Source organism: Prinia subflava, chromosome 8, assembly GCF_021018805.1.
Source record: "Prinia subflava isolate CZ2003 ecotype Zambia chromosome 8, Cam_Psub_1.2, whole genome shotgun sequence".
Lineage (NCBI taxonomy): Eukaryota > Metazoa > Chordata > Aves > Passeriformes > Cisticolidae > Prinia > Prinia subflava.
This window is the reverse complement of record NC_086254.1, coordinates 4,675,413-4,698,610: the sequence shown is the minus strand read 5'-3', so window position 1 is coordinate 4,698,610 and position 23,198 is coordinate 4,675,413. Positions and strand designations below refer to the sequence as shown.

Sequence of the window (23,198 nt, the reverse complement as noted above, 5' to 3'; positions counted from 1 at the left end):
AGTTTGCTCTTTCATCCTTTTAGGTCAAACTTTCTTTTTGCTTAGCACTTTTTCTAAGTGCCCAAGCAGCAGTGGATGAGAGTTCCTGTGACATAAATCTTTCTGCCTCTTTGGACTCTTTCCTATGTATTACACCTGGATCAAAACTTCAGCTCTTTAAATGAGAAAAGATGCTGTGGTTCCTCCCACTAAAGCTGGACATTGATCCCACTAACATCAGATTTACTCCTGTGAAATGCCTTTCTCAAATCAGCATGTTGTTGCAATAACATGCCCTAGGGTGAAATCCACCTTTAGGGCTGACTTTTTTCTCCACCAAGGAGAACTCTTTCAGGACTATTGCTGATATTCCTCACTTGCACAGTCTATTGATCATTAATTTATTGCCTCTTTCTGTGGGACAGTGCTGAATGCATGCTGGATTATAAGGTATTGAGTCACTGTTCATTACTGATTTATTGAAGCCTGCAGTGGGAACAGAATGAAACAGTGCTAAGCCTGTTTGAAACTGAAGTCAAATGAATGTAAAGCAGGTGCTCAATGTAAGTGCCTCTTTAAATGTTGTCCCAGCAGAAGCACGGATTCCTCATCCTTAAAGATTTTGCATTAAATCATAGGGGTCAAAATTCAGGGTTTATTTCACTGGATCACTCAGCCCAGGAGCAATGAGCTGTTTCTGATCCCCCACTGAAGGCACTTCCCCTGCAGACGGGCACTTGGGTGCTCCATCTCATCTGCTGCTCCTCGTGGTTACTGCTGCAGCTCTTCATGAACATTCCTGCCAGTTGCAGCTGGAATTGCCACTTCCCATTTGAGAGGAGAAGGGGGGAGCAAGTTCAGCTCCTGGATTTTTTGTGGGTTTAGGCATCTTCATGACAGCTTTACTGAGCTCGCTCGTATTATGCTCTTCCTGGCATTTCCTCCTTTTGAAGTCATTAAAACCAATTTCATATTTATAAATAAAGTGTCCTAATGCATCTAATATATGATGAGGTCTGGCTGCTGCCTGCTTTTCTTTTTAATGTTTGTGCCAGGTGCCTCTTGCTTTCAAGGAACCAAGCAATGAATAAATTTAACAGATATTTCTTTTAATTAGCCCCCAAAGAGCTAGCAATGAAAAACACTATCAGAAACATTCTAGTGCTTTAGGAAAATATAAGACTTCTTCACAAAGCCTCTACACAGAATTACAGAACAGCAATAAAATCATCACTTGCATGCAGAAATAGATTGTTTACACAGGGATCTCTTATGAACTGGCATTTATTATGATTAACTTCTAATCACACAAATGTTTCCACACGTGCATCTGAGCAGAGCCACTGAAATCAGGGGGACAACTCTGCTGCCTGACATTAGTGCAGGCATTAAAGTTTGTGGGATTAGAGCTCCATTTGTATCTCTAAGAGCTTTGCCTTCTCTTAGAAGGGGGAAGGAAAATTTATATTCCAGATTGGTGTAATTACTGTAGGACATACAATATTGGCAAACTAGATTCTCTGAATGTCTGCAACATTTCAAAGTGGTTTAAGATAGAGGCTAAAGGCTGACAATTTCTTATTCTGACTTACATTCTGTCCCCTCTGCTTTGGATTCTGCATTCAGAGCTGCCACAAGAATGTCAGCACTGCAATAAATATGCATTTATGTAGCACCTTTTTTTTTGAAGTTTTCTAAACACTTTACAGACAGCCCTTTATATTCACAGATCTTAAAGTAGTTTAGAAATCTCTGTTAGTATTGTTTTCTTTCTTTTACTGAAGGTGCAATGAGTGTGTTTCCAGAGGAGCTACTGATCCAGGATCCAGTGCTTTCAAATTAGCTAAATTAGAATTCTCTTATGAAAATTTTCTCCAAAAGGTCTCAAGTGGCTCTGAGGGAAAACATAAAGTTTTTATTTCCATCTTGCAGCGTGCTGGCATAGGCAGGATTACACAGGGCTAACAAACCTCATGTGTGACAAGAGTCAGCCCAGAAAATTCCTATCAACAAGACACACAGTAACTGTGTGTGCCCTATGGCTGGGATATTGGGAAGAAAATCCAAGGATCCTGGCTCCAAAGTTGTTTGTTGTAGGTAGATCATGGGGCTGAGGGATGTGATAATTCTGCACTGACTCTCCCACAGGTCAGTTTTACACGTGGCTTTGGGGGAGACTGAATTTACATCTGGAGTCTGTTTTTTGTGCCTGGTTTATCTGGGCTGCAGTTGAATTGCCCCCAGGATGCCCAGATGATAGAGCAGACTGCATGCCTCCCAAAATATCTCAAAACCTGGAGCACAGGGCAGGGGAGGGCAGGGACCTGCACATGGATCTGCAGGAGGCAGCCTGCTGTGCCTCTCTGATGCTCTGCACATCCCAGATCCACAGTCCTTCATTAAGGAGTCACAAACCCAGATAATGGAGTGGGCAGGGTCATCCCATTGTACTGATCTGATCCCTGGAATAGCCACTTGAGGAAAAATCCTCCCTTGTCTCCCCCAGCCACATGGAAATCCCTTCACTAGAGACCACTATAAAGCTACAGGAATATTCTCTTCCAGCAACATACTCCCCATAATGTTGTTATGGGAAGTGCCTTAAAAGTGGAAATCAATTCTTCTTTGAAGTCATTAACAACCAAAAACGAGTGCAGGAGCGAGAGGGCTGGAAACAGGAGAAGATTTAAAGTGTATCTCTTACATGTGCTCCAGCAGAGAGGAGGGAAGAGATCCAATTGCTTTCTTACCCTTGGAATTCCTCTGTTGGTTTTAATAGCCTGATACCCTAATGACAAACTCCACACACACTCTGGGGTATGTTCTCAGCTTAATCCATGGGGATACACGTCTGTAATTCTCATTAACGTCAAGGAGCGTTAGGAGGAACATAAATCTTTGCTCACTAAGATGTGAATCTAGGCTCTGATGCTCACCATACAGCATCAGCTGCTGACTGAAGAATAAGAGGAATTCCAGCACCTAGAAAGTCTCCTTGAGAGTTCCTAGACTAAACAATCAATCCAGCCAAAAAAAATCGGGGATGAAATTTCTACTCCACACTTTTGGTTCAAAACACCAGCTGCGATAGGGAGTGATGCATATCCTAGGGGCAGGCTCCAGCTCACACAGGAACTCCATAAAACCCCTGCAAATCCCCAGCCAGCTAGACAAGCTCTCCAGTTCCACCAGAAACCCTGAAAAATAGATAAGCAGTGCATTTCTCAGTTAATTGTTAGTACCACACGGCCCAGGAAAACATCACACTATGCACATACATAAAGGGGAATTTTGATGCCAAGAAATTAGAACTACTCCATAACAGACTTCTGATTTGTGATTTCTTTGGCACTGAGCCTAACACAAAATCACTGTGATTTCCAACTACAAATATTTTTGGAGCCACCAGACTTGGTCCCACGTGTATGTTAAATGAAATGAATGTTCAAAATCCACAATAAAACTCCAGAGGGGAGACTCCGATTAGAATATTAACATTAATCTTAGGAAGTCACTAGGAACCATTCAAGCTATAATAATAAATTGCAATAAAAAAGGAATATAAGGGCTTTTTTTTGCTGTCTGTTCAGTAAGCAGGTGTTACTGTGAACACACTAATCTACACAGCACACAAGAGAAGTGGTTGCCCTTAAATTTTCCAGTTGCATAAAATAAATAAATGACATTACCATAATATGTACAACAATCCCTCTTATAGGAGCTTAAGTGCAGCTCAGGGACTGGTGCAGATACTGAGATAACGTAATGCAGCTCCCCAGGATAGGACTGGAAAGTTTTCAAAAGCAATCCTTCTCTCAACAGCTCCAGAGGCAGGAGCAGGAGCCCGAGTTCACTCCCTGCTTGTGGTGAGAGCCATCCCAGGGCCACTGGAGTGGAATTCCAGTCCCTGGAACTCACCCTGGGGAGTCACAGATGAAGGACACGAGGCTGTCGTGCTGCTCCAGCAAGGGGCTGAGCTGTGCTCGTCTCACTTGCTACCTGTGCTGAACTTTGATGTTATTTGGATCCAGGCTGAAGTGCTGAAATTTAATTCTCTGAAATGCACCTTGAAACCAGCAGAGGTTCGATTGTCAGAATGAGCAGCCACTTCCAAAAGCAGCTTCCTCCAGGGCTTGATCAGGACTCCTCAGCTCTGTCACCCAGATGATGTGGATGGATATGTTCAGTGTTAAACTTGGTGTTCAGAAGCTTTCACACCATCTCCAACATGGCAATAAAACTGTGATACTCACTGTACAATCTTGGCTTGCAAAATTCAGGAATAAGAATGATCAGGAGGTGAACCAAACCACACCAAACCAAACCCAACCAAACCAAACCAAACCAAACCAAACCAAACCAAACCTTTGACTTTGATTGGAATTTTTTTAGGTTTGCTGTTCTGAAATTTAAGTGGTGACAGAAAAAGTTCCTCGTTATCATTAGAAAATTGGACTCAAGTGGGACTACTAGCACATGATTCATTGTATTTCATGAAAAGGTGAGAAATGAGGTGTACAGGAATTTCCTCATTCAGTAAAGTGCTGCTTTCCAGTTCAGGCACTGGCTCCCGGTGGTGAACACATTTCTTTTGTTCTGGAGAAGTCATTTTTCACACTTGGCTCTTTTGTGGTGTTCACTGTATTTCTGATGCAACTCATATTCCAGGAAGCCTGGGAGCTCCCAAAGCAAAGTCTGCTCTGCAGGAGCTGTAGCTCAACAAGGAGCTGGAAGCTAAACCATTCTGGGCTGAACCATTGAATCTTTTGGGATTCACTCAGGGCTTGTTAGGAAACAAACTCCAGTCCTGAAATGTGAAGCATCAAGACTCCTCCAGGAACTTTTTTGATCTCATGTTCCAAGCAATCCACAAAGAACTGACCAAACTCTGCCTTTAGTGTGTCTGTGGGTCCCTGTGAGGAGTTTTCTGTGTGCAGCCTCGCAGAGCAGCAGAATTGTCCTTGCAGGTATGACACTGCTCTATTAATAGTCTATGAAGTACTAGGGGCAAATGAAAGACACTTCAGATGGCTCTTGAAAAATGAATCAGTATCTGCTCTGAAACTGGACCCCAAGTTTGGAATAGGATGTGTCTGGGAGAGATTATTTTGGGGCCATATGGTTTCTTACTCTGCTCCACCCTCCTTTTCAGGAAATGAACATGTCCCAGCACCCTGTACTCACTGCAGAAGGCCATGGGCACCTTCTGGGAGCAGACTTTGTTGGGCTCTCAGGAATTTTGTTCTTTCCTGACCTGTCTTTGTGGAAAACACTTGAGCAGGGAGAAGCCCTTATGCACCAATTCTTGTCTTCATCCTACAAATAAGTTGCTGGCTTTTCTCTTCACCACTCTGCTTTCATCTCCTGTCTCTCCTGCCTGGCACATCTCTCCTGCTGGCTGCTGGTGGGACGAGCCTGTGATTTGTTCCAAGCAAACACACGTGCACATTTTCCACCATTGTGTGGTCTCCTGTTCTGAACTTACCTGTGGGTGTTTACTTTGGTGGCACGACCTGGTATTTTGTAGCTCTGTACCTCTTTTTTTTTTCCTCCTTCCTTGATATTTTGTTCCCCTCAGCCACGATAACTCTTCGTCAGAAGCCGCTGCATTTCTGCTTTGATCACACAGAATGCTCTGTGTAGCCTCGGGTAACACAGTGCTGCTCAGCACAGATGAAATAGCTACAAACCCTCTTAGAAGTGGGGTTTAAAAAGGGATACCAGCGAAATCAGATCCCTCTAGCTGGACAGCAGTCTGATAGCAGCACAAGGTCTGTTGTGGTATTTGGCAGCCAGACAGTCTTTATTGTTATTAGATGAAACAAAGCTTGTGATCTTTAGTCCTTGACCTTCACTGCAGCAGCACACTCTTAATCAGACCTTAATTTAACACCTAACATGGGCACAGAAAGGCCCAGCCATGGGCTGCTGGTTTAATTACATGTGGCTGATCTCACCCAAGCAAATTTAACCTCATTGCTGTGTGCTGGGCACGGGATGGGCACGGCCCTTCAGACACAGCACGAGCTCCCAGCAGAAACAAACAGCAAAGGGCTGCTCCAACTTTTGTGTGTTCACTTAAAAGAGAAATAATTGCTCCTCTAGATACTTTGCAGGTGACGTTACAACCTTTTCAGGGAGAGCTGGAATCAGTGTGATTTACAAAATCTGTTTGCCCTTTGTGCTTTCACTCTGGCATTTTAGGTATTTCTGTTATATTTAAAGATCAAGCCTCCTGCTGATGAGATTCTCCCATGCACATTCATGGGATCTGTTGCTGTGTAGTAGCATCTGTGTAGCTGGGTAAGAAGTAATATTTATGTGTTTCATGATAAGATTTTCACATTTTGCTGCTGCTTTGTGCTCAGCTCTTCACAAGCTGACACAATATTTATTTTTGACATTTAAATCCAAACAGTCATATTTTTACATGTTTTGACACAAAATTCGGTCTCTCTCTGAGTTAGTCTGGAAATCTGAAAACATCCAAAGTCTTCTTTCAGAAACAGGATTGTTTTGATTAATCAGATTTCACTTAAATTTTTTTTTCACCAAAACCACAATCAGCAAACCAAATGCACAACAAACATTGTAAACAGTCTGCAGCTTTTTAGTGAAATCCCAAATTTCCCATTAAATCCCGGTTAAATACACAAAGATTTTTGTGAGCATCACAGGTTTGCTTGAATGAGATTGCCTTTGTGAGATGTGATGTCTACCTCTGGCAGAGCACCTTCACAAAAATACTACTGAATAAAAATTATGTGAAGTAGTAATGAGCAGCAGGAGCTTGGTCTGTGGGATGTAGAAGACAGAGGTTCCACTGCCAGTGCTGGTCACTGCCTTGCTGAGACCTGCTTGAATCACATTGCTTCAGTCTGCAGATGAACTCTGATGGCCCCTAATGAGGTTGGGCAAGAAATGAACATTCTGTGTGGTCTGTCCTACCTCCTGTGGCAGGGCTGGCAGCACAGGACAGGTGTCCCTTTGGTGTCCCCGTGGCGCTGGAGGTGGCTCTGCCCTGGGACACTGGGACATGCACGCTGTGGAATGGAAAGGTGAGTGTGCACTGCCTGGCACTCTCAGCAGGAAGCTCCTTACATCCACCCTGCCCACACATGAAGGACTTCTCAAGATGTAAGAATCAAGCCCCAAGATTTCAGGATGAAAGGAATTTAAAATCAAACATGAACCCAAAACCTCCAAGGGGAGTTCTGAATAATATTTCTTCTGCTGCAGAGGAAAGCAGGACCTTGCCCATGGAGATGCTTTTTAGCTTTAAAGGCCAGACCACTGAAGAACTTCTCTGGTGCTTTTGGGGCTGTTTGAATGTGAGTTCCACTGGACTGGTGAGTTCCTGTTGATCCCCAGCTTTGGAAGGGCACAAGGCCTTTGTGTGTTTAGTTCTCACTTTGGTTTCTACGTGGTGGCTGCTGTGCAGTCATCTTCTGGTTCACTTTGCACAAACTTTCCACTGTAGCCCCCTTACACTGGCTGAGCTCTGACTGAGACAAAGAAGGACTGGCAGTGTCAGAGCCATGGTGGGGCAAGGTTTAATCTCCAGCTGGTGCTGTGCTTACCCCAAATCAATATGAGCAGCAGGTTGTCACTGGGACTGGGAGTGAATCTCTGTGACAGGCTTATGCTTTTTAAAAAACTATTTCAGTTTATCTTGTGCAGCTCTTTTGCCATAGGTGATTCTTTCTGTTGCAGGGTCTGCTGCAATGTTCCCAGGCCTGGCTGGAGGATCAGTGTTGCTTTAAAACCTGAATAAACAGTTACACGCCCTGGTAGCTTCAGATCCAGTAGCCAGAACAAATGACATTTTGCATGAGTTCTTCCAAGTGAATTGCTCTGTGACCACTGTGGGCTTTTGAGTTTTTGACTCATGATATAGAACACTGTTAAAGCTTTTCTTGAGGAGCTCTGAAATGCCCTTCTTTCATCACCCTGATTGTTTCCCCAGTCAGTGCAGTTAGCTGGGAGCCCAGTATGGTTTCACTACCCCTGTGAGTTATGTTTTGACTTGGGGTTTGGACTTCTTTGTGATTGAATGTTTTTACAGGGCTCCCTGTGACCTCATGCGAGGCCAATGGCTGTGTTGATGTGCAGGAATGTAGATGGGCCTGCAGAAATGTCAGGGTCTCCCATTAAGATGTTTCTTTCACCTCGGCAGGGGGACTGGGTTACTGGAGAGCTGTTGCTGGATGCCCTGCAGTCAGTAACACAGCACCAGAGCACAATTGCCCTGATGTGTTCCAGCAGCACGGTGTTAATGTGCCAGTGCTTCTCGGGATTTCAGCACCCAGGCATCACTTCTGTGCATACAATAACACGGGCAAGGGGCCTTCTGCTTTGGGAAAACACTGCCAGCCCCTGCTGTGCGCTGGGGTAGTGGGAAACTATCAGCACTTTTCCCATTGTGCCTGGATGTGCCATTCTCAAAGCCCTGGATGCAGGACCTGCTCTGAGAGTCCTGGAGCAGGATCTGCTCTCACAGTCCTGGGGCAGGATCTGCTCTCACAGTCCTGGGGCAGGACCTGCTCTCACAGTCCTGGATGCAGGACCTGCTCTCACAGTCCTGGAGCAGGACACACTCTCACAGTCCTGGAGCAGGACACACTCTCACAGTCCTGGAGCAGGACCTGCTCTCACAGTCCTGGAACAGGACACATTCTCAAATTCCTGGAGCAGGACACATTCTCAAAGTCTTGGATGCAGGACACACTCTCACAGTCCTGGATGGAGGACCTGTTCTTGCAGTCCTGGAGCAGGACACACTCTCAGATTCCTGGAGCAGGACCTGCTCTGAGAGTCCTGGAGCAGGACCTGCTCTCAAAGCCCTGCAGAGCCTTTTTCACCTTTTCCCTCTGAGGACTGGCTCCCAGCTAAGGGAGTCAGCAGCACTTCCATTCCTCTGGGACACCTCTGGCAGACGCTGGCTCACTGCTGCATTTCCCTCCTTCACAATGCCTGAACATTTGCAATTGCATTCCCAGAGTGCAGTAAATGTTCTGGAAGTTCACTCATTCGTGTGCAGAGCAATGAGGGGGCACTCACAGAACAACTTTCTGTCGGCATTTGTCTGCACCATCCAATGAGTATTTGCTCTACAAAGGCACCTAAAAGAGCAATTATATCTTCCAGAAAGTCTTGGAAGTTCTCATCATGGGCAGGTATTTGTTATGCTGGGGATTGGACTCTTGCAAGGAAAGCAAAGTTTCAGCTTTCTTGATAAAGAAAAGCAACACACCTTGTTCACGTTTTTCCTGATATTTTTATGTGATGCTTATCATGCTCAGTTCTTCTTAGGTGTGGAGTTCCCAAAGCTGGATGATTAAAGAATCTTAGCTTGTGTGAAACTCCAAACAGGAATTTTTGAGCTTTCATTATTGTAGAGAAAAGCTTGGGAAAAATTGCATATTGAAAACAAGTACTGGAATGCTAAAAAAAAAAAAGAACCCAAAGTCATGATCCAAACTGATACAATATTGTGGGATAGAGAATAATTTAATCCCAGCTTCTCACTGAAAACTGCTGCTTATTGAGCAAAATAAAAATATTTTTAATTGTATTGCCTTAAGTATACTTAATCCAACATCAAAATGTTTTTGCTTAGAAGATTTTTTCAATGTCACAAATATTGCATACTATATTAAAACATGAATTTTCATTAGGAGTGAATTCGATGCAAAATTAAATATTAGCCTTATTTAGAGGTGCTTGTATACCCATGGGGATGTGTGGGTGTCAGTTTGTGTCCATGTCTTCTAATTTTGAGTTAATACTGGTATTTTCATGCCTCATTCATGATTTTTGAGTGCTTGAGTTTGGCAGCACTGAACACCTGCCTCAATTGTGGGTACTAAGCTTCTTTGAAATTTTCACCTAAATTTAAAATTTCAGTCATAAAAAAATAATCTGAGACCAGACAAGCCACTTGGCAAATGCTGGGCTATAAATTACAGCTGTTTCTTTTTATTAAAGAGTTGTACAGTAAAAAAATAAACCCCAAACACCTAAACCCACAAATCTAATTACACCAAATGTGCTTCTTGTCCAAAGCTGAGCTCTGAGCTCAGCCTAGCCCCAGTTAGGCCAAATGGTTTAGCTGCAAACTAAACTTCTGTAAAAACAGAAGCTGAAATAGCAACACAGCAGTAATGCTGTGTTAGCCCTCCAGGGAAATATCTAAATAAGCAGTAAAAGTAATGAAATAGCATTTATAGCCTTTGTGTCATAAATGTATTATTTGTAAATAAAAACAAAAGAGGTTCACTGTGGTAAATTGGCACAGCTCTGCTCCCAGTTCTGCTCCCAGTTCTGCTCCCAGTTCTGCTCCCAGCTTTGCTCCCTGTTCTGGTCCCAGTTCTGTTTCCAGCTGTTCCCATCTCTGCTCCCAACTCTGTTCCCATCTCTGTTCCCATCTCTGTTCCCAGTTCTGTTCCCATCTCTGTTCCCATCTCTGTTCCCAGTTCTGTTCCCAGCTCTGTTCCCAGCTCTGTTCCCAGTTCTGTTCCCAGCTCTGTTCCCATCTCTGTTCCCATCCCAGTTCCCAGCTCTGTTCCCATCCCAGTTCCCAGCTCTGTTCCCATCCCAGTTCCCAGCTCTGTTCCCATCCCAGTTCCCAGCTCTGTTCCCATCTCTGTTCCCATCCCAGTTCCCAGTTCTCTTCCCATCCCAGTTCCCATCTCTGTTCCCATCCCAGTTCCCAGTTCTCTTCCCATCCCAGTTCCCAGCTCTGTTCCCATCCCAGTTCCCAGCTCTGTTCCCATCCCAGTTCCCATCCCAGTTCCCATCCCAGTTCCCATCTCTGCTCCCAGCTGTTCCCAGCTCTGCAGTGCAGCCCCTGGGGTCAATCCAGGCTGGCGCTACGGGGGTCAGGAGCAGCCCTGGCTCTGGGCTCATGCCCAGGGTGGGCAGCAGCCAGGGGGGCTCTGCCCCTCTCCAGTCTCCGCTGGAATTCCAGCTGGAGCTCTGCCCCCAGCCCTGGGCTCCCAGCACACAGAGGGACCTGATGGGGGACGCCAGCCACAAAAATGTTCTGAGGGCTGAAAAACTTCACCCGTGAGGAAAGGCTGAGGGAGCTGGGGTTTTTCAACCTGGAGAAGGCTCCAAGGAGACCCAATTGTGGCCTTTTGGTACTTAAAAGGGACTTAGGAGAAGGTTGGGGTAAAACCCTTTAGCAGGTCCTGTTGTGACCATGGAACACAAGGAGTGCTTTGTGTTCAGCAGAGCTTGAGGGCAGGGAGAAGGGATTTGGCTTTCTTAGCACTGCAGGATGGAGCTGGGCACATTTGCATGCGCTTTGCATTTTCCTGGTAAATGTCCCTGCACTTTGAAAAGTTTACCCCTGGAAGTTACATAACAAAAATCAATTGTTATTGAATTTATGCTCAGTGTGTGAATCCTGTTCCAGGAGGCCTTTTGAGATGGTCACCTCCATGCATTTTCTTGTTTTGGTTATAACATGAGGCAGGAATTGTGTCTCATTTACTGACTATATCTGGCATAGCCACAGGCTCAGTTTGCAAGAGAAAGAGAAAAAAAAAAAAGGTGGAGGCATTAATTGTTCATTAAAAAGAGCAAAAAATTGTAACTAATCATGGCACAGCGCTGCTGCTAATGCATTCAAAACCTCCCTCCACCCCCCCCAAGCCATATGGGGGTTTAAAATGTAAATACAATTTGTAATTGAGAGCAGCATTTTATTACTTGCTTTTAAGAGGCACAGGATGCCTGTAACCCTCAATATGAAATTTCCGCTGGCTGCAGATAAATTCAGCCCCGTGTTTTGCTTTTATTCCCGCCTGGGAAAGGTAAGGGCAGGTCTGCAAGAGCTCAGGATCTCACTCAACACCCAGGGAGGGAGAAGTGGCTGGGAGCTGTGGTTTGCAGTCACACACTGCCTTCCTCACAAGCAGAATAAATCCTAAGAGATGCTGAGAGCTGCCACAGCCCGGGCTGCAGTCAGTGAGAGCTGCAGGCACACAGCCCCTGCCTGCATTTGTTCCTTTGTGCTGCCTAAATGCAGCTTTCACTGCTGGCTGCAGCTGTTTGTCTATCAGCCTTGAAAAAGCACCCCAGAAATGAGGCTGTGGCCTTGGGGTGTGCTGCATCGAGGGCTGCACAACTGTGGGACAAGGAACAGGCTCCTGGCAGATGTGAGTGCAAGGCAAGAGACAAGAAAAACACACGGAAAAAGGATGTGGGGCCTTTTTCTTCTTCTGTGATATGCCACAAGGATATATGATTTATAGTTAGATCCTTTAGGGAGCCAAACAGGCTGTATTTGACTTAAATTAACCATAGCAGGGTTCCACTTCAAACTTTCAGGATTTTAGCAGGTTTGGGAATGCAGAGTTCTTATATGGAGAGGAAGGGTTTAGAATGGCACCACCAAAGATGTTACTCGTGGGTACCTGTGTCAGCCTGGAAATAATCCCCTCACACTTCCTGTCCTTCTCTTTTCTGTCAGCTCTGGGAAGCAGCGTGAAAAGAAATCCCCACAAACAGCACAATAACCCTGCCCTGCAGCTCCTGGGAGCAGGGAAAGGAGAAAAGGAACTTTGCACATCTTGGCTGGAAGGACTGGTGACCTCCACCTGTGCAGAGGTCAGGAATGTCTAGAAAATTAAAGCACAGTGAGGGTAGAGGGATTTAAACAAAGATCCAGATTTACCTCTGGATTTTGAGGTAAAACCATTCCACCAGCTCACGTGCTGGTTGCTCACTTGTAGAAAGGACAACTCAGGGCAAAGTTCCACCAGGGGGAAGGTTTAGGAAACTGTCCAACCATGGGTGTTCCTGGGCAGAAGAATTCACATCTCTGATAGAATTATTAGGGCTTATTTTCCAAGAAGGTGAATCATGTCCAACAGCTCTAGGAAAAATAGAGAAATCAATCAAAATAAAACTGAAAGTGAAATATGTACTGCTGTGAATGGACTAGGCAGCAATATTGCAAGTTTTGAGACCCTGTGAGGTGCCTCATGCCTCACAGGGTTCAACTCTCTTGTATTCCTCTCTGAGAATCAGGAAAGTATTAATTGTAAGAGTAGAGAGGAAGGCAGTGCCAGTGCCTGCCACTTCAGTGAATACAAACTCATCCTGCTACTTCAAGACTTCTCGGCTGAATTAATGTGTAGGACATAATAACAGCCATGCTGAGAGTGAAATATTCCCTCTCTCATTAGAAACCACTTCTGTTCTTGTTGAGCTGTATCCTCCCACCTTCATCTGCTCTGGGTTCTATCCAACATTATTTACAATAATTGTATCCACCTTCGCTGTTGGATTTCTCAAAGGAATTGTGGCTAAGAGGGATAAAAGATGTCTACACACTCAGTGGCTTTTTCCTCAAACAAATCAGGAAGTCAAGCATGGTTTACAACGAGGAAGAGCTACTTGAAGAGCTCTGGGGTGTATTTTTTTTAACCACTTAACGTTGCAGGACACCTCGACATCCTGCCTTATATACGAGGAACTAAAATTGTACATTCTGTCAAGTAGATAAGTGAGTTGATTAAAAAATCCCTGAGTATCCAAGAGCTCCTGCTGAAATCTCAGGATACATAACACATTCCTTGACCCAAAGACTGGAGTAAGGTAGTGTACCCAGAGTTTGTTCTTCCTTCCATGATCTGTCAGCTTACTGGTAAGAAGCAGGCAAACTGCCCAGGACAAGTGTGGAGTGATGATTGCATTTGCTAAAGGCAGTCCTTTGCACCTATATTAGCCTTGAATATTTGTCTGTTTCCTTATATAAAAACCAAAATTATAAACACCACAAGCAGGACATGCAGCTGATGCCTCCTTGCACAGAAACTCTTTGCATGTCACACTGACAAACACCAAAATGCAAATTACCTCTCCTCATCATTAACCCACATTTATCCACTGGGGCTCTGCACAGCCACCGTGGATGAGTGAAGAGGGGTTGGTCACAGATAAACACATGGAACAAAAGATAAACACAGGGTTTAAACAGACTGGACATTTACCTGCCTCACTGAAGTGGGCACTCAGCAGGCAAAAGAGTGTCTGGTTTAATGAGGTTAATGAAAATTGGATTTCCTTCTGCCTGGGATATTTAAGAACCTTAGGTTGGGAGTTCACAGCAGCCTTGCCTGGAGGACTCTGTTTGCTTGTGTGCTCTCAAGAACTGATACATACAAGTGATCAGTGAGTTCTGAGTTCCTTATGCCTGTAAGTGAACACAGAGCATTTCCTGGGTTCGTTTGCATTTTTCCTTTCAATACAGAATGCACCAGTGCCTGCCATTGATGAGGGAGAATTACTCACTCACCACAAGAAAAGTAAAAACCTGGAAAAGGTGGCTATTTGCTAATTCTGTCTTCTGAGGAGCTTGTGAAGTTCCTGGCTCCCTGTGGGAAGCAGTCATTGCTGTTATCTGCACTCCAGTTGTTGGTGGTAGTTAGTCTGGGAGCCACAATTATTCATTGTAAACATCTTCCAGTTCGGATTCCAACTATTTTTCCTTTCCCAGAGGAGATTCCCCTCAGTGCATCGCTCTGTACCTTTTCAGTGAGGTGCAGGGTGTCCATGCACAGCTGTGCTGAGCAGGACCATGGAAGAGCCTTTCCCAAATGATTTTGAGGACGGGGTGTGCTCAGTGTCCCCCTTTGCAGGGACCTGGCTCCAGCTGACCCTGCAGCTGCTGGGCTCTGGTGGGAGAGAGCAGCTCTTCTCTCCTGCCCTTGTTTTCCTCAGCAAGGAGCAGCTTCCATCCCTGCTCTGGGGACAGCAGATGGATTGTGGAGCAGTGTCACCACAACCTGCCACCCCCTAGGGAAGGATCTACCTTGAGCTGTTTGCTTCTCCTTTCAGGAGAGATTTTGGCCTCTAGAAGCTTTAGTCTTGACTTCTACTGAAAGGCATAATGTGGGTCAAGTTTGTTTCTTACTAAAGTTCAACTCTCTGCACCCAGATCGTTTCAGTTTTGTCAGTTCTCGTGTTCTGGGCTTTAGGCTTTGGGATTTGGGGAGTGGCCAGGATGTTGGAATCATGGCTCAGATTGCTTTTAAACCAAAAAGCTCAAGTTAAAGGTATTTCCTTCACAGACAAGGGAGGAAGACTGGTTCCTCAAGGAGTAACTCAGCCCACCTGAGAGGCAATTATTACAATTTATTGTTATTTTTCAAATCTTTTGTCCTCTAAAACATGACTTTTGGGGTGTGGAGTCCTACTTTTGGGATACTTGTATGGGCTAAATGGGAATATGCCAATGTGTCTGAGTGTGGCATTTGCATTTCCTCCTGTTTGAGTGACTGTAGTGTGTATTTCCAAACTACCAGGGGATTTTGTGTTGCATTTCTGAGTACATCGGGGTTGGCTCACACGCATACATAACTAATGTCTGTGTTTTGAAGTGCCAGGAATATCAAATGGGCTAGCAAGAGAACTGAGTCAAAGAGCAGGTCGAGACCTGTCACAACAGGGTAATCCATCCAAGAGAACAGGGATAGCTTGGGGGGTCCTAAGTTAAAAGAGCCTGATTAGTCTCAGCTCAAAGTGAGGATTAGCAAGACTGGCAAAGGCAGAGCAAAGACAGGCAAGGCTCAGAGTGTCAGATCTGTAGGTTCTACCCACAGGGTGCTCAGGCAGTGCTCCCCAGGGAGGCAGTGTGAGGGCTGGAGGTGCTGAAGCACCATTCAGAGTGTGCCTGGCTCTCTCCTGGAGGCTTTTCCAGGGGGTGCTCACCTCATCTCAGAGCTGGTCCCTCCCAGGCCCCACCTGAGCCCTGCTCTGGCAGGATGTGTTGTCACCACTGTGACACCTGAGCCTCCACTGCCAGGAGAATCCTCCCTGCTGCACCTTCCACCTGCAGCTCCTGCACTGCAGTGGAACCACGGCTCCCAGCACTGTGGATCTCCAAAGCTCCCTGCCAACCCAAACCATTCCATCACTCTGTGAATGCTGCAAAGGCTCCAGAGTCTGTCCTCAGCCTCAAATAATCCTGCTTTTTCTAAGAGGTGCCAAGGCTGTTGTTTGTGAGGTCAGAATATAGTACCTTTCTTATATGCTGTGCTCCTTTTGATAATTTTAAGCCAGGTTTAGGGGTGTGGGTTGTTCCATTAGCACAAACAGGGGAGTTTGTTACTATGCCAGGTGATGATTCTCCCATAATGATTTTTTAGAAAAGTGCCAAAGGGTTGAATTAGGAACTTGTGACATTTACAAAAAGTTGTTGAATGCCTTTGTGGCTCCTGGATTTACAGTTACTGTGCTGGAGGGATATTACCACATTCTACACTCATCTGCAAAGCACTGTCAAGCTACTCTATCCATAATTTCCAGAGTGACTATTTCAGCTGGCATTTTCCACTGCACTTAAATTCTTGAATTGTCCCTCATTTAGCAGTCCTTTATCCAGTGCTTTTATGGGTGGTGTAGCCTAAAATCTGTGCTGTACTCCGAGGTGCTGCCTGTGTCCTGTTCCACTCTGTGTGTGCCTGCAGTGGAGCATCACTGGCTCCAAATCCCAGTGTGATGTGACCCAACCAACTCTGAGACTCACCTGCAGCTAAACCACAAACACCTGCCACAAGTTTAGGCACTAGGTCAATATTTAGATATTATTTTCTCTAAACAAAATTGGATTTTGCTATACTGATTTTTTTCAGAGGAGGTGGAACCCTACATTGTGAGATTTCAGGTGAGGAGTTCCAACTGCTCACCCCAAAATTTTAGGAAGACCCATGCCATATTGTAAACATTGCAAAAATTATACATCTGTGTTGGTACAGACAGAAATTAGAAATGCAGCAGATTAATTTAGAAAATAAGATCTCATCCTAACAGAAAATGGCATAGCTGACCCCACCAAAAGCTAAATAAAAGACAGACATACTCAGGTAAAAATTCTGACAGGGAGAACCATTTGTCAAGCCTTGTTCCTTCATTCTTTGAAAGCTTTAAGTGAATGTAATTCCTTTCTGTGGGGATACCTGGCCAGAATGTTGGCACATGTCTAACCTCACCTGGTTTCCCAGAGCTCTTTACTTCCCTTAACCTCCCTGCACTCCTGACTTTTCTTTGCTAAACCCAAACTTTTCAGCAGGCCAGGAAGAACAGGCTTTGCCAGCAGAAACTCATTGCATTCTCATCAAACCCTCCCTTGCAGCAGTGATGTTGTGACCTGTCCCTGTGCCTCCAAGCCTCCCAAGCACCACCAACATAAGGCAATGTTAATAACAACAACAGCAATGCTTAAAAATAGGTCCCAGCTCAGCCAGAAGACATGGGCTTGAAACTGATATATAGAACTCTGTGGCCTGAGCTAGAGAGGAGAAGAGGCTAGAGGTGGTTTTTTTTGATGGATTTGTCTGTAAAACCCTACTGGAAAGTACATTGGGTTTCATTCTAATCCATCAGCTCAATTATTTTTGTTACTGTTGGGTCTCCTGTTTTGGTTCTGTTGGGTGGATTCATCACCAGAACAATCCATTTTCACCTACTGCTGCCCAAGGCTTCCACAAATGAGGTTCATGCCTGCTCTTTGCACTGAGGATCTGGGCAGGATAAAGCAGCCAGGGAATAAAAACAAAGAATTAATGCAAAAGGCTGGGATTTTGCTGCCTTGTGCTGTAGCCTTGTCCAGGACAGACATCCCATTGGGCCTGTAGATGCAATTTTGTGCTTCTGCTCCCTGTCTGTGGAAGAAGGAAGGAATAACAGCATGTTTCAACCTCGTGGGTGTGTTGGGAAGGCAGATTCAGCCTTGGCTTTGAAATACACATCCACTGTAGTAATTAGAACAGTACAATAGCAAATAAAAACAGGAAGAAGAAAAGTACCTAAGCCACAAAAGGATTTGTTTGATGTGCACCAAATGAGATATGGGACCACAGACTACGTGAAGAAGTTAAGAGAAATATTGAACAGCTGCTTTGCTGCACAGTCCTACAGAATGAAATAACCTGCAGGAAAAACAGTGCAGGCTCCTGCACTGCCCAGGAGGGCAGGGTAAGGTTACAGGGACTGTGACTGTGCTGTCATTCCCTTACTCCCAGGAGCTGCATTTTCCAACTTGATGGCTTTCCTAATGTAACTGCTCTTTATGTGATGATTTTTTTAGAGCCTGATTCTTTGCTAGTGTAAATCAGGAGGAAGCCCCAGCAAATCCAACCAAGTGATCTCAGTGCAAAAATTTTGGGAGCCTCAGCAGAACCAGGTGTGCTCAGTCCTGTAACCTTCTTCTCCAAATTCTGCAACAAATGCCCCGTGCTGGAATGGCAAAGGGGTATCACATGAAAACACAAAACAATGACAACAGTGCATTTCTCAGTAGCCACATCATATTATGTCATTGATGTCAGGTTGAGTTATATTGGTCTGCTTCTTATTATGTTGTGTTATGCCTTTTGACATAATGCAACACACTGTAAGTAACATAAAGTGACCTCCAAGTATAAAAGAGTACACAGTTTTTGTCAGATTAGAGAGTGGCTATGAATGCTCAGAGAGGGAGGGGTAGCTCAGAGAAGGGGGTTTGCAGTCAGTGTCCTGAACAACAAATGCACAGAACTTAATTAACAGTTACAGCAGCCCTGGCTGCTTCCAAAATGGTGTTTGTGTCTCTGCTCGACAGAGAGAGGAGATTCACAGTGGGATTTGCACTGTTTAATTTATTTAAAATTCTGCAGAGGTATCTGTAATAGCTCCTTTTCTGTACCTGTACTGCAGGAGCTCTGAACACAGTGAACATAAGGCTCACTTGCCTAAGATCTGCTTTGTTGCCAGGCTCCAAAATACAATATTGAGACCACACTTCCTGAGCAGCACGGGGTAACCTGTCCTCTGTATGAAGAATTTAATCAGCAACTGAGAGAACAACTGCACAGAGAAAAGAAAAGGGCATCATCATGGCTCTTAAAAGAACAGGAGCTCCTGATAAATTTAAAGTGATTAAGGAAAAGTAGTTGGTTCAAGGCAAGTTGCTGATTTTCTCTGGAGGGCTTGAAATCCACCTTAGCCTGGTGGTTGTGCCTGGTGGTTTTGCTGGAATTCGCTGATGTTCTCCCTTTAGTGCCTTGGTTTATTCTCCTGACCCAGGGTTTGCTCAGCTCCAGGACTTGCACAGAAACTGGAGCCCTTGGTGTGAAGGATGCACTCTCCTAAAGGCCAGGGGGTGTTCCCACCTTTTGGCAGGACGTTCCCAAGCCTGATTCACTGCCACAGCTCCTCTTTTGAAGGCATCCACTCAAAGGCAGGCCAGGAGAGGCTCTCTGTGGGCAGGAGCAGAGTCACGTTGTGGTGTGGAGTTGGTCTCAAAACTTGCAATAACCTGCAGCAGCCCCAGTACTCACACAAGTCCTTGCCATTCACTTCCTACCTGGCATATTCAGCATTAGTGGATTTTTTTTTTTCCTGGCTGCAAAAAAAAGGCCACGTTCCGTTTGGCACTGCATCTGGCATCCCATCTCCCCACAAGGATTGTCCCCAGGACCTGTCATCTGCTTTTTTGGATCGTGAATGTTGTACAGATCAGAGACATTCTCATGATCAGCCTCAAAGATGGAAATTGCAAAGGCACCTGAATATGTTTGATGTGGGCTTCCTGAGCAGTAACAGATGTGGAATCTCACTTTAAAAGGTCTTTTAAGATTAAAATTTAACATTACTGACAGGAATAAAGTGTAACATTTTGTGTGAAAACGCTGCACAGGTGAGCACTTAGAACAGCACAGGAAACCAGAATCCAACGTGTTGTGTGCATTTTTTTATCATTTCTCCATCCATAAATGCAGCATAAATTATTATTTACCTAATTTCCAGGTACACAACATTGCTTTTAGGTGTTTATGGGATGCTGCCCTTGTTCATTAGGCCATTAAATCTCCAGGAATGAGCAGTTCCCTCTCCTGAGCAGTGTGCAATAAGGCAGCTCCTCTTCCCACACTGCCAGGAGACCTGTGCAATCAGACCCCTGTGACACCGACACCCACGGTGCTCTGCAGGACTGCACAGCTCTGCCTTGAAGTATCATTTCCTGGCATTAGAGAGTCCAGAATTAAACATGAAACATTCTGCTAATCCTTGTCAAGTTGACAAAGAAAGCTGTTACCCTGTACTTGATCAGCTCCTGAGGAGAGCTGCTCCCCTCGGTAGCACATCAGGCTGTGCTCGTGGCCAGACACAGAGACTCAGCCCTGGAAAATCTCACTGAGATTTGCAGCCAGGCTGCATCTCAGGAGACTTCCTATTATTATTTTCTTTACTAATAAATCATTGTGTTGTCTCCTTCACAGCACAGAGAGTTCAAATAAACCTGTCCCTGTGACAATCTGATTCTCTGAAGGAGTGTCCTGTTCTGTTGAGTCATGTGAGAGGGAAATACAAAGAAGTAGAAAGACAGATCAAAAAGGGGTAGCAGAAAGGGCCCTGGAGGCAGACTTAAGTTTGGTATTTAATATTTCAGGTAAAATATTCACTTAGCATCAATTATCTTGTTGGGCTCCTTTTTTTATTTTTTTTTTCCAAATGAAATTGCTTTCTGAATCAGCCAGCTCTCTAATTACCAGATTGAATGATTGAAATTTTTAGGGCAATTAAATTCAAGCCTTTCTTTTCCAGTCCTTATGTTATTCCCCCCCTTGTCTCCCTCCCCTCTCCAGTCTGGAGCCTTTCTATAATTTGGAGGCAGTTGCAGAAGCAAGCAGACCTTTAAAGCCAAGATGTGTGTCTCCCTTAATTCCTCTGTGGATTTGTTTCACAGACTGAGCAGGGAGGGTTCTGGTCTCTCAGGACACGTGCATTACAAACACACAGCGTGGTGTGGGTTTCATCCCAACGTGTCATTGGAAAACAGCTTGGAAGGATTCATTTAATATAGAAATCCTGTGAAAAGATAAAGATCAATGCAGAAAATACAGGCACTATTGGAGAATGCCTGCAGATCGAGCTACAAGGCTAAGGAGCAAATTGATGATAACAATGATGACTGATGGTATACTAGATAAGAGAAAACAAAACTCCCAATAAAACAATACAGAAGTCTGTTAACAGAGCTGCTGGGACCAAACCATGAGATGGCTGGGAGACAGGATAAGGATTTTCCAAGAAAGGACACAAAATGCACAGGATGGAATCCCAGGCCGGTGGGATCAGTGACAAAGTTGCTGCTGATTTGTCTCTGTTGTTGGGATTAGGGCACTGATCCTGCAGCACAAGGAACCACATCCCCACATGAAGGTTTGTGAGCTGTTCCCTGGATTTCAGTGGGACTATTCCTCCCTAAAAGTTAAGTGGGTGCTTAACAGCCTCGACGAATCAGGATCTGAACCAGTGAACATGACACACCTTGATCACACCTTGGAAATCCTGTAGGATTTCCCTCAGAAACCTCACTGAGTTTTTCAGTTTCCAGACCCAGCTCAGGACACAAACCTGGGGCTGCTCTCCACAGGCACTTGCAGGCAGAGGGACTGAGGGATTCATTCTCATGCTCTGTTGCACTGGGGATTGCTCTAATGTCACAAAGTCAGAACGATGAACACCAGGCTAACTTCCAACACGCATCCACGGCAATTTCACTAAAGCCAGATGAGCTGTGTTATGCCTATTTATTACTTAATTATCCCTGTAGGTGTTTGAGGTGCCCCACAACAGCTAAAGCAGTCCTTGCTCTGAAGAGCACGCAGTCAGATCTAAGATTAGAGATGACAGCACTGCAAGGGGCTGGACCTGGAGAAAGAACAAGGTCCCCGTTCAACCAGAAACTTAAATGCACATCTGTCTCAAAGTTCAGTTCATTTGTTAAGCACTGCTGTGACTCAAGGTTGGGGTGACTGATGGAAAGAAGAATTTCAGATGCAGCTTCCTGAAAATCCTACTGTTTCTGCTGAATTTAATGTTCTGATGTTCCTGTATGTGGGAGCTTTGGATGCTGAGGATTTTGGACTCTGTGCTGACAGGCACAGAACTCGAGGGAAGCACTTAATTTGACCTGAGGCCTTAAAACAGGCTTCCAAAAATGAGTGATAGTACTGGGGTCATGGGGATGTAGTTTGGATTGTGTGATCTCACAGGGTGAAAAACAGATTTGGGATTTCGGTGTATGGTGATATATGGGAGCCAAGATGGAGCTTTGGGTGTGGATTAGTTGCTTTTGACACCTCCTTCTTCCTTCTTCTTCACAAATCTGGGTGGTTTTCTGTTATTGGGGCAAAGAGGTCTGCATTGCAGGTTTTGGGTGATCACAATTGGATTAGAAGCATAAATAATATAGATGTCAACTTGTTATTGGATGATTAAGGCTTAAATAACCTCGAGTAGACACCATTTTAACTTTCCCTACTTGTTAGAGAGAGCTCACATCTCCTGAGCTTGTAATAGATAAGGATAATAAATTTCAGAGTGAGACTTCAAAAACAACTGAGTCTGCTGAGTTTTATTCGGCCTGACCTTGGAGCAGGAAAGAGACAAAAATCCCAACACCTGTATGGCCACTCTGAGAGACACAGCAGACCTGCAGGAGCCATGAGTTCACGTCAGTGGAATCATGCAATTTCATACTGGTTAATGTTTTGGCCCGTTGCAGCAATTCCAGAGGGATGGAATGTGTATTAATGTCCCTGAGCATTCCCTGGGAGACACAGCCCCTGTGGCTCCTCCTCTGCCTCCTGTTGCCTCCTGCTCCCACTGCCACATTCATTTCCACACATCTCTTTTTTTATGCTCATGACTCTCCTCCACTTTGCCTTTTCTTGGGATAAGGCCCCAGACTCCAGACATTTTATAGATTCAGGGAAAAGGGACCTGATGTGAGTCCCTTTATTGCCACCTGCACAGAGCTGCTTTCCCACCCCCAGGTACAGATGCAGTCCTGCAGAGCCTCACACATTTTGCTGCAGCTCTGAGTGCCTGCACCAGGCTCTGGGGCTGCTGAAGTGGCCAGGATTTATTGCTGGTTTCCCCAGCATTTTCTCAAGGAGTGTGTTTCCCTTCCTGCTTCTTTCAGGATGCCATGTCCACTTAAAATCTTGCAGTGCATGCCCTGTGTTCATTATTTAGCAGCACGTGGGAAAACCCCTTCAGCTCGAGCTTGCTGTGAGCGCTGCACAATCGTACCCCAGCTGCCTCCCCTCCTTATCTGCTGCATTATTTCTGTGAAAGCAAAAGCTGTGCATGGAACAGATGCTTGGAATGGTATTGGGATCCAATTACTGCACTTTTCCAACCTTACATCTATTGTC

The 23,198-nt window shown here is 45.0% G+C and overlaps 1 protein-coding gene across 1 annotated transcript in view; it reads left to right on the top strand.

Annotated features, from left to right (window-relative positions):
* The first annotated feature begins 7,127 nt into the window (after positions 1-7,127).
* Positions 7,128-23,198, top strand: part of MYL10 (myosin light chain 10) — a 39,690-nt gene continuing 23,619 nt past the window's right edge. The window contains exon 1 of the mRNA XM_063404935.1: positions 7,128-7,328. Coding sequence (XP_063261005.1) covers positions 7,167-7,328 — 162 coding nt within the window. The 5' untranslated portion in view covers positions 7,128-7,166. The remainder of the gene's footprint in view (positions 7,329-23,198) is intronic.